Below are 15523 nucleotides of genomic sequence, written 5' to 3' on the forward strand. Positions count from 1 at the left end.
AGTAAGTATATTTCTTATCTCATGGTCATTCAGCTGGAACTTGAAAGCATACTAAGTTGTTGTGAGCATCACTTAATAGCTTTGTCAAACATCCTTATATCCTTATATCCATTATATCCACACTTTTAAAGGAAACATATCTCCACAACTTCAAATGAATGTAGATAAAAGTGTCATCTTTTTTAAAATTGCTTTTGTCAAATATCCTTATTTCCAATCTTTTTTACATTTTGGAATGAAACACATATCTTCACAACTTCAAAACATTCAAATGAATGTAGATAAAAGATGCAATCTTTTAATTATGAAAGTGTATAACATACCTTTGGCATAAATGTATAACTTACACATCATGGAATGTTTATGTCATATTTTGTGGGATGATATGTGACCGTCCATCACAAAACCAACAAAAAGTCGCATGCACTGATTTTGTATTAGGACTGAAAATAGATGATATGGGCCAATCCAGCCAGTCTTGAGTTTTTCATATTTTCTGAAAGGGCAAGTCTTCTTATATATTATAATAAAGTTTGGGATCATAAAACGAAAAGGAAATTGTGTTTTTTAGCAGTTTTTTTTTTTTTCCGGAACATGCACTTTTTGGTAGAATAATGTGATTAGGTGTTTCTCATAGTCATCTTTTCATTTCTTAAAAACCCTGTCCATACTTTTAACTTTCAACTCCAATAACTTTAGAAAGGACGATGCTTCTGCTTTGAAAGTTGGCATTGATCACCTACAGAATGTGTTAATAAAGCATGCACAGCTTAATCTGATAATCTCTTCATTGTTGTAGCTCCAGTGGTTAACATTCTGTTATTTGTTCCATTCATTGCACAGCTAGCACGGCTTGATAAAGATTGAGCGCTTGAATAAACGCTATACTTCAGGAGCCCCTTTTCTCAGTTCACATTTTCCGGAGTGTGTGCTTTCATTCCAATATTAGGATCGGTTAGGAGAGTCCATTTGAATCGAGATATACATCATTTTCATCTTTAAGTTTGTTCTTTCAGAATCTGCTCTTAATTAAAAATCCATGTTTGGCAACTTTTTGTTGGTGTTGCGATGCAGGATCACATATATGGTAGGTGTTCATGTCAATCACAAAATTATGTCTTTTCTATGTAAGTATTGTAATAAGTGATCAAGATTCATACTGACTGTACGGTTGAACATGCATTTGTGCTTGTTACCTGACATTGTTCTAACGAACGTCTGCCTTTGTTGTATTTTTCAGGCTCTCCCAGGAGCAATAGTGAGGCTGAGGCAGCAGGGTTGTGAGTACAAATTAAGATTTACATGTAACATCAAGAGTTCTGGTGAGTATTGACGAAAACTACTCCAAAAAGCCTGCACATGTCCTCATTTATTCCTACTTTTTTTCTTTAATGCCCTACTTTTTTCCTCTCATGTCCTACTTTTTCCTACTTTTTGAAAGATTTTGTTCCTACTTTATTCCTACTTTTTTACGTTATCCTGCTTGAAAGCCTGCTTTACATCCACTTTTTGAAAAAAATGCCAGAGTTTTCTTAAAAACTTCTAACGTAGCCATCTTGAGATAACTTAAATGCCCCCTCCACATGTGTAACCGAGACTGGGCAAATTTGCTAAGATATTGGTCGCATAATTAGTGCAGTAATGTTGTCCGTGGGGAAAATGCCGTTGCTAAAATGTTAAACTACAATGCATATTGGACTCGAAGCAGACAAACTAAGGAAGCCAAATGTGCATTTATATTACATAGCTAAAATGCATGTATGATTTTATTTCAATCGTGTAGTAATACGATCGTAAGGTATAACTTATGTGCAATATATTTTGTATCATGTGTATGATATGACAGTCCATTACCATCTTGACAATTCCAACAGAGTAATTTTCCAGTTGTACTTATACATTTTATGTTAAATCAAAATCTTTTATTTTTCTTATGGCATCTTACTTTCGACAAGTTATATGTGTATATGACTATCATGAATATGTATATCTGCATACTGTATTAATAAATTCTGATTGATCTAACTTAGTGTTTTAGTACTTTGTAATCATTTGTAGTTTGGTGCCAGTCACTGTACAGCATATTTTGCATATTAGTTGGTGAAAGGTTTTGTTAGCCTGATGTGACCTGTTTTGACTTTGACTTTAATTGCAGCAAAGGTGCTGGAATAAACCATGAACAAATTGAAAATCATTAAGATTGTTTTGTAGGAACCAACAGGCACAAAATGGTCAAGAGTGTCAACTTCCAGTGGAAAGCTGATGCCCAAAGACACACAGACATACACACACAAACTGACCATTTCAGCTCACTTTTTGATACATGTCTGAAAGTTTTGTGGAAGAAAACGAGAAAGCTATATACACTCGGCAAAAAAGAAAGTAAAGACTTTTTCCCATTCATATATTTCACAGAAGATTCGGATAAAAATCAATGTATCATAAAGCATGTAAGATAATTTAATTGGCTATCAACCTGGTAGGTTAATACAAAGGGAAACTTTAAGCATGAGTTAATACATTCGTTTTGTCCGCTAAAGCACAAAAGTAAAAAGTGAAGAAATTGACATTTTGTCATTCATTTGCACATGGCATTCATGATAGCAATAACAAAAGACCAATCTAACACAATGAGAGACATGAATGAAATGGCAAAAATAAGTCTTTGTTTTCTTGAATCTCTTTTTATCCTCAAAAAAAAAAAAAAGAGAAACTGAAATTCAAATAAAATGGGAAATAAGCCACAAAGGTGATAAAATGAACAGAATTTTATATCATTCTTTAATTTGGGATTTCAATTCATTAGATGGATTCAAGAACTAAATATTTTTGATTTTCTTGACTTGAAATGACATTTCAAATTTCTAACATTTAATATAGCTTCTCTGTTATTTGAATTTTGATTTGATAGAATTAAGGATTCTTCATTCTTGTAGTCTCTATCTTGGGGCTACTGATTCTTCTGATTTATATTCTAATTTCTTTTTGTGTGCTCTGAGGACCGGAACGAGTGTTTCAATAGATTTTTAGAGGAAATTCTTCACTACAATTGTACTATGAAAAGAAGAGCTTTCTTAAAACGGGAATCTCAGGAAAGCATGCCTGTCTCGCTATCGTTTGAAAAGGATGTGTATTGCGAGTTCTTAGTGCTTGCTCGTTTTTATAATTTTTATCATAGTGGAAAAATTCAACATGATTTGATTGTAGTGTTCCTGCACGATTCGCTAAAAGTAGTGTATACCGTGTTGAATTACAAGTACATGAAAAATCATCTTCTGTGATGTTCATTTGACACCATCATGTCATCTGACTGCGTCAGGTTTTTTTTCTTCAGTGCACTGAACATTAAGTTTGTTTTGTTTTGTTTTGTTTTGGATTTTATTTTTTTTTTTTTTACACAGAAATGTAGGGAATATTTTTCTGTGATTTGTTTAATCCATTTACAGTGTACACATGCTGTCACCTAAAAGATTCAAAAATTGTACATGTTTAATCATATAAACAAACTCGCCTCGCTGAACTTGAAATGTTTCGAGTCGTTTTGAGTTGTGGAAAACGTAACTTCCATATTGTATAAGATGTCCTTGAAAGAGAACTCTTGGAGTAGGTTGCTGAAGATATCGGCGATTTATTGGCTGATAGAACAGGGTACATATTAGAGGGTAAATGTACAGGTATAGCAATTTCGACCTTCTTACATGTACACGTACAAAGTACAAACAGGACTGTACATGACAATGTTCTCTTCCACCTCCGTGGATATACATTATTTTGAATGTTAAATGTGCAAACAGCTAGAAAAGACCGTTTGATGGTACAAGAGTCAAAGTATGAAGACGATATGCAACTTGAATTTTTAGACTCCTTTTGTACACACTGCATATACATTGTATACAACGTACAATATCACTTTAATGATTTCTTTAAATTCATACGATACTTGTTTTCTTCCTAATTTCTATAACGTATCACACACTTGCCACACATTTTCTCCCAAATATAGGCTAACTTGCTGCAGTCGCCCCAAAACAAAACAATGTCCACTGCTACGTAATAAACAAGTCACAACCATAGAAATACATGTACAGTGTATGACTGAAATTAATAAAATGAATAACTTGTCTGTTCACATGAGGCAGAAATATTGCATGGATTAGTATCAACTGATCTGCTGAAATCATTATACCACACATTTTGGAATTCATATCATCAATTCAAAATGTTATCAGGTGTCAAAATTTGTGATGTAATTCTTGATTTTTTGTGATCAAAAATTTTCTGTGCCAACTTCACGGAGATTAATTTTATGCCTATTAAGATATGGTTTTATACTCTCTATATCAGTTTGAAAAGCTGGCATTGTGACAAAACCTGGCAATCCCTGATGACCCTGGAATTATACAGAAAATTGCTCTTTCACATTAGTACCCAAGTGCCTCTGTGTTGAAACCTTACAGCATTCCTTGTGCATTAAGAAAATACCCTCATGTCGTGGACACAGGTGTGAATAAAAACAAAGCAGCATCTTCCTACTGAAAACGAAGAATCCACTTGTATTTCAGTTTTTCTACGATGTATGCTGGACTACTGACATTGCGTGCAGATTAAAGGCATGGTGACAGTGCACTTACATCTTTCTTTTTTAGTGTGTGAATAATTACTTACAAGTGTACATATATACAATATATTTGTGTACATTCCTTTACATACTGGAAAACATTCATTTACATTGCAGCTTTGACTCATAAGAACATGTAACGTAAGCATAATAAATCATCCTTTCCTGCTTACTTTAGAATTCAGAACATAGAAATGCTTATCTTTGTAATATTTCTATGAGACAAAAGGTTTAAAGGACAAGTTCACCTTCATAGAAATGTGGGTTTAGTGAATGCAGCAATATTAGAACACATCAGTGAGAGTTTGAGGAAAATCGGACAATCCGTTCAAAAGTTATGAATTTTTGAAGTTTCTGCTCAGTCACGACTGGATGAGAAGACTACTATGGCTTGTGATGTCACCTGAGTACAACGATATAAAGAAAGATTAAAGAAAATTCAACATATTTCCATTTTTCTCGCATAACGAAAGAACACTCAACTTCTCTCTTTCAGAAGGCAGGGGGAATGATATTACCCTTAATATATGTCAGTAACAAGTCGAAGAAATGTGCACTTTATTCAAAAAGTAAAGTTTTGTGAACTTCTCTTTTTATTTACCTTATATCGTTGTACGCATGTGACATCCATACACTGTAGTAGTCTTCTCATCCAGCGGTGACTGCACAAAAAATGCAAAAATTCATAACTTTTGAACGGATTGTCCGATTTTCCTCGAACCTTCACTGATGTGTTCTACTAATATTGCTACATTCTCTCAATCCTTATATATATGAAGGTGGACTTGTCCTTTAATGAATACAGATTGTACATGTATATGCCAAATATTACTTTAACAGTGCTTTTCAAGCATTCTGTGTCTGCTAATTTCAAATTCTCCTTACCAACATACATGTACAAGAACATACCACTTTCATGTACACGCTTTGCCCAAATGAACAGAGCAAATGCTAAAATGCCCTAATCTACACTATTGTTTTAAACAGTGTTTCATGGCTGGTCAGTCACATGAACATTAATTGAAAAAAGTTTAAGTGTCCAATACCACATAGACTTATAAGCCAGTACAGTGATAAAATTTAGTTTAAAAAAAAAAATGCCACAGATATGAAAACAGAAAAGACAGTCATTGGCAAAGTTCGTACTATTATGATGACGCATTAAAATTCTCTGCCCTGGGAAAAGCAAGAGCCACCTTGGTATTAAAGTTCACTTTTATGAAAAGTACTGAACAGTAATCATACAAAAGCACAGCCGTTTATTTTTTTTTTTCCATCAGAGAAGAATTGAGGAATTTATCAGTTTTATAAATCTTCACAGAATAGTGGCATCAGTTTCAATTGATTATATTGATCAATCTATCCTTTATGAATGTCTCACTTTCCCATGGACTTTGTGCAGAATCATACTGCTTTGTGTGGGCATGGAGTGAATGAGATGGCATTCTCCATTTTTTTTTTTCTTGTACAGTGGAACCTTGTTATAAAGAGGTTGGATATTTAGAGAATCCTCCTCTGATTTTACAGGTCCCGAATCTTTATATTTCTTTGTTTCTGTACCCTGATTTAGTTAGAAATCTGATATAACAAGGTAATTGTCACATTTTCAGGTCTTGGTTATATTGTAACAAGGCAACCCCTGTATCTGGATTTTATTGTCAAAAATTTTGCATTTAAACAAATGCTAGTTTCTTGCAATCATAAAGTACGCTGGTGCAATGGATATACCTGGTAATTTTTCCTAGCTGAATTTACATTTTGTATGTCGTTAGTACAAAACTTAGTGAAGATAATATGCAAGCTAATGGGAGTTTTGTAACATAGCATCCTTACAATTGTACCTCATAATGTAATTTGCATAATATACATTGTAGTAATTGCTACCACAATCATTCTTTAAAGAAGATACTTGAAACTTATAATTCTGAAATATTCTGGGTTTTAGTTCATTTTTACTGAAACTTTTACTGTTTTGTTCATTTCAGACTGGTCTGCCTATTTAAACAGGGGAGGATCCAGGAACTCCGTAAAAGGGGGGGGGGGGGGGACGCAAACAATATTTCTGGTGTTACTTCCGGGTTTCATCTCCCCCCGGATCTGCCACTGATTAATGCTAAATTACATAAAGAGTAGATCTTCATGTGAAGTTACAATTACTTGTAAAATTTCAAAAAACAACAACGCGACTGTCCTGATGCACGTCATCTTCTGAGCACCTGCTAATTAGGGCCAAACTGCTGGCCTGAAATAAGTGTTAAAGATAGAACTCTTTATTTGTGTATTACTCATTTGCACTATTCAATGCCCTGAATGAAAACTGTATGAAGATTACATTTTGCGAAAAACATACTGTAACACTTACCCCACATCAAAGAGTTAACCTAAGGATTCATACATAGTCTTCTGTGAGTTGTGTTTGATGTATTCACAACATTTGGGACCCAAACATTCCTCTTAATAAACACTGCATGAAGGTAGACTTGAAATCAGTGTTAAAGACAGAACTCTTTATTTGTGTATTACTCAATTGCGCTATTCAATGCCCCGAATGAAAGCTGTATGAAGATTACATTTTGCGAAACATACTGTAACACTTACCCCACATCAAAGTGTAAACCTAAGGATTCATACACATCAGTCCCCTGTGAGTTACAGTTGATGTATTCACAACCGTTGGGACCCATATGTTTTTCTTGATAGACTGCATGATGGTATTTGTAATACGTATGTTTGATGAAGACAAGACTAATTCCAATTTTTCTATTCCACGTAGCAAGACAGCAAAAGCACACATACCATGATAGTTTGTAGAAAGTAGTCACTATAATTATGTACATGGTCTGCTTGAAGAGTTTCACTTCCACGGAGGAGGTTTATTTGGTGTCGCTGATCGCCTGCCTGACGCAGACTGGGGTCTACTCCCTGATGAGGATCTTGGACGACTCCCGGTCGCCGACCCAGGCCTGCTCCCGCTGGCTGACCTCGGACGACCACTGGCCGAACCGGGCCTGTCACCAACCACCGAGCTTGGTCTCGACTCGGCCTCAAAGCACATGCTACCCTGGACAGGCGGAGCCCACGTGAGGGTTGTGTTTCTGCGCCTGTCAGCTTTCTTATCAGTCCAAGGCGCTTCAAAGGAGGGCTCTTGCAGGGGCGCACCGAACAGCGACTGGTCAATGTAGGTAGGGGTGTGCTTTCTGATTCGGTACTTATTCCTTGTCATGGGCATGCTGGAAAGCTGGGGTTTAATGGATGGCGACTCCTTCCTTCCATGTGGAGATGACTTTTGTTGGGGACTGTCATTCCAGTCATCTGTAGATTTCCGTCTGTCTCTATGGGACCCGAACAGCGTTTCGTCAATGGATGATTCGTGTGACACAAAGCGATACTTGTAGGACTTTTTAGGGTTTACATTAGGACTCTGTCTGCCCATCGACTCCCCCTGTAAGCTGAGTCCGGACTGGCGACCATCTTCATCACTAAAACTGTATCTACCCGACAGATTGGCCATGAGTCTAGGGATGGAATCATAACTTTATGAAGAAGCGATGAACACAACACAGCTGCTTGTGGCACATATTGTTGGGTGCCTATGGACCTCGCACATGAGTTTTTCTTCCATGCATTTTTCTTGTCCAGGCTATTTCAAAACAGCTTGGCCTTTGGCACTTGAACACGTTCTGCAAATAATCTTCTGTAATTTCTGTAGAAAATACAAGAGGGAGAGAGAGCGAGGGACAGAGGTATTAGATGCTTGCAATTCACTATAAACTAAGCATTTATACAATTGTATCTATATCACTGTGATGTTTCTAAGAAGCAAAATAAGTTAAAGCAAACATCTGTTCCTGTAACACTTGGAAACAAAACATGTACAAATGTCTAATCATTCAATGATCAGTTTTCCTGTCTGTTGATGCCTGTGCTTGCAGTTTTCACAAAAAGACTTACATGAAACAAAAATGAAGTCAATTTCACAGAACAATTTTGATATTTATGTGACAAAGTGAAACAAATACTGCTGAGATTAAAAAAAAAAACAACCCACAGATCTTTTTGACTCATATTATTGCTTAATGGCATTTGCTTATCTACAGTAAGCCTGGTAACTCCAAAGTTCATTGACCTCACCTGCAAAAAGATTTTTTTTAAAATAAAAAATCCTTCAAAAATCCATAGACCTCGAATTTCCCGGATCACTACCAACATTATTTATATCCTCTGTTCTTTGTGTTATTATCAACGTTTACTTGGCCTGCAAGTTTCATTTCAACAAGCAAACAAACCAATGCCGATGAAAACATAACCTAATGTTAGGCCTACTTCGTCCTTGGCAGGGGTAAAAGTACATGTATGATGTAAGACAACAAAGTCAAAGAGATGCCAAACGATAGGGATTTCTTCTACTTCTTTTTTAAATTTGGGTTATGAAATTATGCGATTTGGTGCATAATTGATGGTTAGCCCGACCAGACGCTGTGCTTAAACCTGTCGCTATTTATACAGCGACTGGGCTGTGTGTATAGTTAAATTCTCCTAGTAAATCAGAAAGTGATTACATAATACATAGGTCTATAAATAAGGGTAATTTTATCTCAACTTTAAGGCTGTAGTGTCAACCAATATCAAAGTTTTATGCTGCATGCTGTCATAACATCATTTAGTAATACATGTAGTAGCTGTAAAGTAGCATGTTTGACCAAAAATTGTTGACGGTTTGTAGCCGATAGCCTGTCTTGTTTTAGGTATGAAGTAACCGCATTCGCATGCCGCAGGACGCGGACGCACCAGCGACAACCAACACGAACGACACGACACATAATCGAGTACGCGGGACCAAGAGATTGTTCAGCCATTGATGTTGATATCGGCCGGCCCCACCAGCACACACAACGGGATTATCACGTTAAAAAGGCTTTATCTTCTCGTCCTGCCATTCTTATTGGGGAAATCATGCAACTGTTAATGCGTTAGGCATATTATTGGGCAAAACTGACATACACCAGAATAATCCTGGGCAAAACCTTACCTTCGTCGCGTTCATAGCTCGAGTTACAGCCTAATACAGGTTACTGTCAACAACTGACATGTTACCAATCAACGGCGTCCATGCTAGACTTGCTACCAGACCCCAACCACAATGCTCATCCCTAAAACCAAGGAGCAAAACACAATTTTTTCCATTTCACTGTGCAGACAAAAAACGGGGAAAAAGAACACTGCAATTCTCGATGGATCCACGGCTTAACAGGAGGCCTGGCGGCCATCTGTTTTCGATTGCCGTTGATTAGCCAATGGGTCGTGAATGACAGTGTCATAATTCATTGGAATAATAAATTTCTTTCATTCTTTTGTCTGACTGGGGACGATGTGGAATAATTCAATAAGTTTTTGAATGCATGCATGGTTAGTAGGCCTATTAGGCCCCGCTTGCAGGCTTACCAGTATTCTTACAGAAGAAATTCACTCCAAAATTTTATCAATTTAATTCTAAAGAGAAGAAAAATCCCTGCAAGAACAGAAGGAGGTTATGACATTCTGAAATTTCATTTTTTTTTTCCTTCAGAAAACGCTTCTTGACCAGTCGTTTTGAATATCCAAGTCAGCAAGCTGATAATGTCGTTCTCCATAGATTCTTATTCATTTCGTATAGGCCTACAGAAATGACAAAAATCTCATATTTCAGCTGTATGAATATAAAACCCAAAATGAAAAACGAACAAATGTTACCTCTGATATATATTTTTATCTGGAAATATGCTTTTACCATTACACATTAGCTAAATATGTATATATATATATTTTTTTTTTCTTGTCGAATTTCATTTAGGGCCCACATGAAATTTCAAAATGTCATATCTTACTTATTTCTTATCCGATTTTTTTTTCTTTTGTCATTTTGTAACATTCTGTAGGGGCTTTTTCCTCTTTATTTCAGAGTTTAGAACTCTATTCTTGGATAGATTTCCTTTAAAACTATATATCATGCTTTCACTTCGAAGTCGTTATAATAATGAAATGAAAACCAAAACGAAACAAGAAAGGAAAAAGAACAATATCAAAATTGTCTGAACTCAAGGAAAATGAATGTATCGTAGGTCCTATACAGTGCATGATGTTCTTCCTAAGCTATAATAAATCAATATTTATACGTTCATGGTTTAGAGTTTTGGTTGGGGAGCATGGGCGTTGGGGGGGGGGGTGCGTTGGTGCGAAGGCATCCCATTTCAGTTTTACTTATCAAGTATATATGCACGCACGATTCAAGGCCAAGCGCTATCCGATTTCTTCAGCTTCTTGCATCTGTAGGGTTGTTCGGTCTGCCTTGGAATAAACACATTTAACACTGTTTAAAGAAAGGCAACGCAAATTCAGTGTTCTCATAAAATCTCACCTTTTTGTCATATTGGCTGTAAATTCAAGATCAAATTCTTCTTCTTCTTCCTCCTTGTGTTCAAGCTGTCCTTATGAATACGTGTAGAAAAATCAAACAAACATGACATTCAGTACAATCAACGTGTATAAATTTCGTCACAGAGTTACACGGAATAAGCTAATTATGAGATTTTACTTCACAAAACAGGAAATTCACTTAAAGTAAGTATATGTGTAACGATTTCCATCCCCTCAAATGTCTCCAAATAAGATCTGCTCAATGGTCTTCTCTAATTACTTGCATCAAAAGTCATATCCTTAACAACAAAATTGTTGTGTCGCATATAGGCCTAAACGTAGAAGTGGCAATTACTTTTGTGCGGACTTTTTTTTTCTTTGTGTAAATTATGTAATAAGTATGGCCTACAAACATTTTGTTATATAGGTGATGACAAATAATCGCTTCATCTAACTTGATATCAGGGCCTATAATCCGTGTGGTTGGCATCAATTTATAGGCCTCGGCCTATGGCATTCACACTAATCAAATATACAACTTTTTAAATCTAAATCCTCTAATTTCAATTAACTTGAATGAAACATGAGTCAGGGGCGGATCCAGGAATCATATTCAGAAAAGGGGGGGGGGGGGGTGCCAAAAATATTTCTGGTTCCACTTCCAGGTTTCATCGGCTGAGAAGTACAGAAAACAGGCCGAGCTTCAGAACAATTTTCTGCTCCCACTACAACCGGCTGACAAAGACGGTATCTTCAAAAATTAAATTATTTTACTTTTTATTTCTTTAGTTTAAAAAAAAAAGAATGGGGGGGGGGGGCGTCCGGTTAGCCCCCTCTGGATCTCTTCTTTGTGCATAGCGTTTTCAATAGGACATATAATACTATAGATGGGCTCATTTTCCCCTTTGTGCGCAAGTATATAGGGCTACCATTAACCAGCGACATAGTATATGAAACAATTCTTCAGTTTTGTCTAAAAGCACCGAATTTGGCACATAAAAATTGTTATTCTAAGTAGATTTAGATAATGAATCCTTCATAATTCTGATGTCTTCCCCCTTGACATGGTATCGGAACTAATCATTTCTAAAAGATCATTTTATTATTATTATTATTATTATTATTATTATTATTATTATTATTATTATTATTATTATTATTATTATTATCATAAATTATGCTACAGTCCAATACTATACAGTGCACCCCTTTATAACGAACACAGTTATGACGGAATTCAGGTTATAACGAAAAATTCGAGCTGCAATGTTATCCACTTTATGAATTTTCATAGTTTATTTGATCGGTTAAAACGAACTTTCGATATAACGAAAGACAACTGTCGGTCCCGAGGACTTCGTTATAACGGGGGCCCACTGACTAAAATGTAATAAAGGTGACTCAAGTATAATATGTTTAGAATAACTAGCTTAATTGCTATCATATAGTTATTCTTTGCCGTCCATTCCCTTTTCCGTGCATGGTCACATGAATTTAAGGGTTACAAATTATTTTCTTTAAAATAATCGTATTCCCAATTGTAAAATACTAAAAAGAAATAAAAGTGATTCCACTGTAGGCCTACATGTAAAGAGCAATAGTCATCAATGTCGATTGCAATTAAAGCCATGGTCATTGAAAGGTGAAAATGCTAACAACAAAACAGACTAACAAAAACACGAAAAACAGCTGCTGCCATGTTTATATGTATGGTAATGCTCAAAAATCTAGAAATCAATGTGTAATTATAATGAAACAATGGACATGAGTGTGTGAGAATGTTCATTTCAAGGTAAAACTTTGTTTTGCCATCAAAATCTTGGTCAGGCAAAGTCTTTTGTTTTCCTCTCCCTCTCTGCAGGGTGCCTATCCTGATGGTGGCTGCTATGGCATCAAACACCGTTTGAGAACTTAAATAAATACATCTCTATCAATCAAAGCATAACACAAACTTTTATTCAAGTAGGCCTATAAATGACTAAGTAAATTTAAAAGTTCTATCTCCGACTCTTTACGATCTAAATGTATGTTTTCAAGGTAAAGTTCAAGTGCCTAATAGGGCAGTTGCTATGGTGACAATTTGCAGATAAGTTTTGAAGGAAATAATCTCCGGCTTAACAATCGGTTAGGGAATCATGTTTTTATCATTATTGTTGATATATTAGTGTTATTACCATAATAATAATAATAATGATAATAATAATAATAATAATAATAATAATAATAATAATAATAATAATAATAACAATTATTATTATTATTATTATTATTATTATTATTATTATAATAATATAATAATAATAATAATAACAATTATTATTATTATTATTATTATTATTATTATTATTATTATTATTATTATTATTATTATTATTATTATTATTATTATCATTATTATTACTGTTATTATCATCATTATTATTATTATTATCATCATCATTTTCATCATCATCATCATCATCATCATTGTTGAACAGCCGAAAAAGTGAGTGTGGGTATAGGGCGGAGGCTGCATCACCTTGTTATCCTCCCCCCCCCCCCCACTGGCCCCCCCCCCCCCCCCCCCGTTCCCCTGAACGTGTCTAATATTTTAGGGGTTGAGTCCCTAGCTTAATTATTTATGTGCTGTATACATCCAGGAAGATGAGACCTCCCTTCATGATATATCGCAGATCATATTCTTTCTGGACACATCTAACTGAGAAATTAAGTACAGTTCTCTGAATATGTGCAAAGCGATGACCCCGAGCTTACGTTCGACATTCAATTTTGACTAGCAATTGAGCCTACTTCCGAAGCGACAATCATATACCGCTAAAATGACAATGTCCAAAGTAAAAGTTCAACAAAGATGCTGAGAAGTATATCAGTCACGTGAACTGTCGAGGCTAACCTTCCTTCTAGTCACGTGATTCAGCAGCCAGCTGAGCTAGCTGTTTACACGAGCGCTGTGTACCACCGATTTCCCAATGACCACATAGCCACAGCTACAGGCAGGCGGTAGGCGGCAGGCCACACACACACACACACGTCAACACAACACGTACGTACGACGCTAATCTACATAAAGGAGCGCATCCGGACGAAGTTGGGATATCTATGTGTTCTTTGTTGGGAGTGTGGCTATTAAGACGAGCTTTACGTACGGATCAGCCAGTTGCCTCAAAATGATACAGGGGTACATTCTTATGGCAAATCATATTTGAACTTGAAATTGAATGGTTCGAATGTTCGTATCAGTTTATAGCTCTTTAACAAGTTACCATTCACTACCGTGTAACTGTACAGCGGCCAGCGCTTTCAACGGGGCTGCGTTTTGTCTGCCCGCCGGAGCTGTGGCGAACACGTTCCGGTAACAACTGGCCCGACACGCACTGCTCGGCGCGCGTTTGTGTGTGCAGAGCAGAGCAGAGGGGGCTTATCACACAGGTGCGTACACTACAGGTACAGTTGTATTTGCATGCATCAAAAGCTTATATTTATGCTAATATGATCCTTTACCCGATACGATACGTTAGCCATTTGCACTGCGGATATTGGATTACATCTCTATATTTATCTTGTCTGTTGGCTTTCTAAAGCTCTCTCTTTCTTTGCAAGCAGCGTTAATATTAGAAAAAAAAAAAAAAAGAGACACCACCGACCCTGCCTGCCCTGCCCTGTAATTTACCAGCAGTGGCGCAGTGCTCTTTTGAAAGAATGAAAACATGGGTAGATTCTTCTAGCCACCACTGGCACTGTTCCAGTTGCTGTTGTGAAACAGTGTTACGGCCAACCTGTCAATTTGTTCTGTCTTCACTAGCTAGACCTATACAATCTAGACTCTTCAGATCAACAAGATGATGCTTGACCTAGAAAGTTGGCAAACTTGCATGCAAGGACTTTAAAGACTAGTGCGTAGTTGGATGTCTGCCACCCGAAGGATCAGATTTCTTGGAGATATCTTGAAAGTGAGATGTCGCCCAACACTAGATATATTTTGGATTTAATGACCCAATTAATAGCAAGTTCCAAAGCACGCATGATAAATACAATAAGGTGACTGTGTTCTAAACTCAGTTGGCTGGATAGTCTTGATGGTAATTGGTGGACTTGAAAGATGGTTTTCTAATCAATAATTAGTTGAATCAAGAAACTGGAAGACAAACTCACTGTTACCTACCTACCTATGGATACCTATGGAAGATTCTGAATGCAGGCTGAGCCTCTGTATTCTTCAGATCCAGGTTCAGTCCTTACAATGAGCTGGGTCATGACTGGTGCTATTTAAATTTTACATTATAATACAATTTATTTACAGATATTTACAAGCACATAGAAAATTTGATGAAAATAACTAGCCACTGTGATCAACCGTTAGACGGTTTGGAAATGAACCCACGGACGGCGCTGAAACAATTTCTGACAACAGGGAATTCCAGTTCCTTACAGTTCTTGGGAAGAACGAATGGCGATGCGATTCAGTTCTCGAATATGGTACCTGATAGGAGTGTGGTTGCGAGGCTCTCGTCA

The 15523-nt window shown here is 36.4% G+C and overlaps 1 protein-coding gene across 1 annotated transcript; it reads right to left on the minus strand.

The window, feature by feature from the left end:
* Positions 1-7116: 7116 nt before the first annotated feature.
* LOC140239409 (RBPJ-interacting and tubulin-associated protein 1-like) lies at positions 7117-9715 on the minus strand. Its single transcript, XM_072319250.1, has 2 exons — positions 9648-9715; positions 7117-8321 (listed from the first exon to the last, which is right to left on the minus strand). Exon 2 carries the CDS (start codon positions 8127-8129, stop codon positions 7473-7475), a length of 657 nt encoding a protein of 218 aa, XP_072175351.1. The 5' UTR covers positions 8130-8321; positions 9648-9715; the 3' UTR covers positions 7117-7472.
* Between the last annotated feature and the right edge of the window lie 5808 nt (positions 9716-15523).

This window comes from Diadema setosum, chromosome 16 (assembly GCF_964275005.1).
Source record: "Diadema setosum chromosome 16, eeDiaSeto1, whole genome shotgun sequence".
Classification (NCBI taxonomy): Eukaryota; Metazoa; Echinodermata; class Echinoidea; order Diadematoida; family Diadematidae; genus Diadema; species Diadema setosum.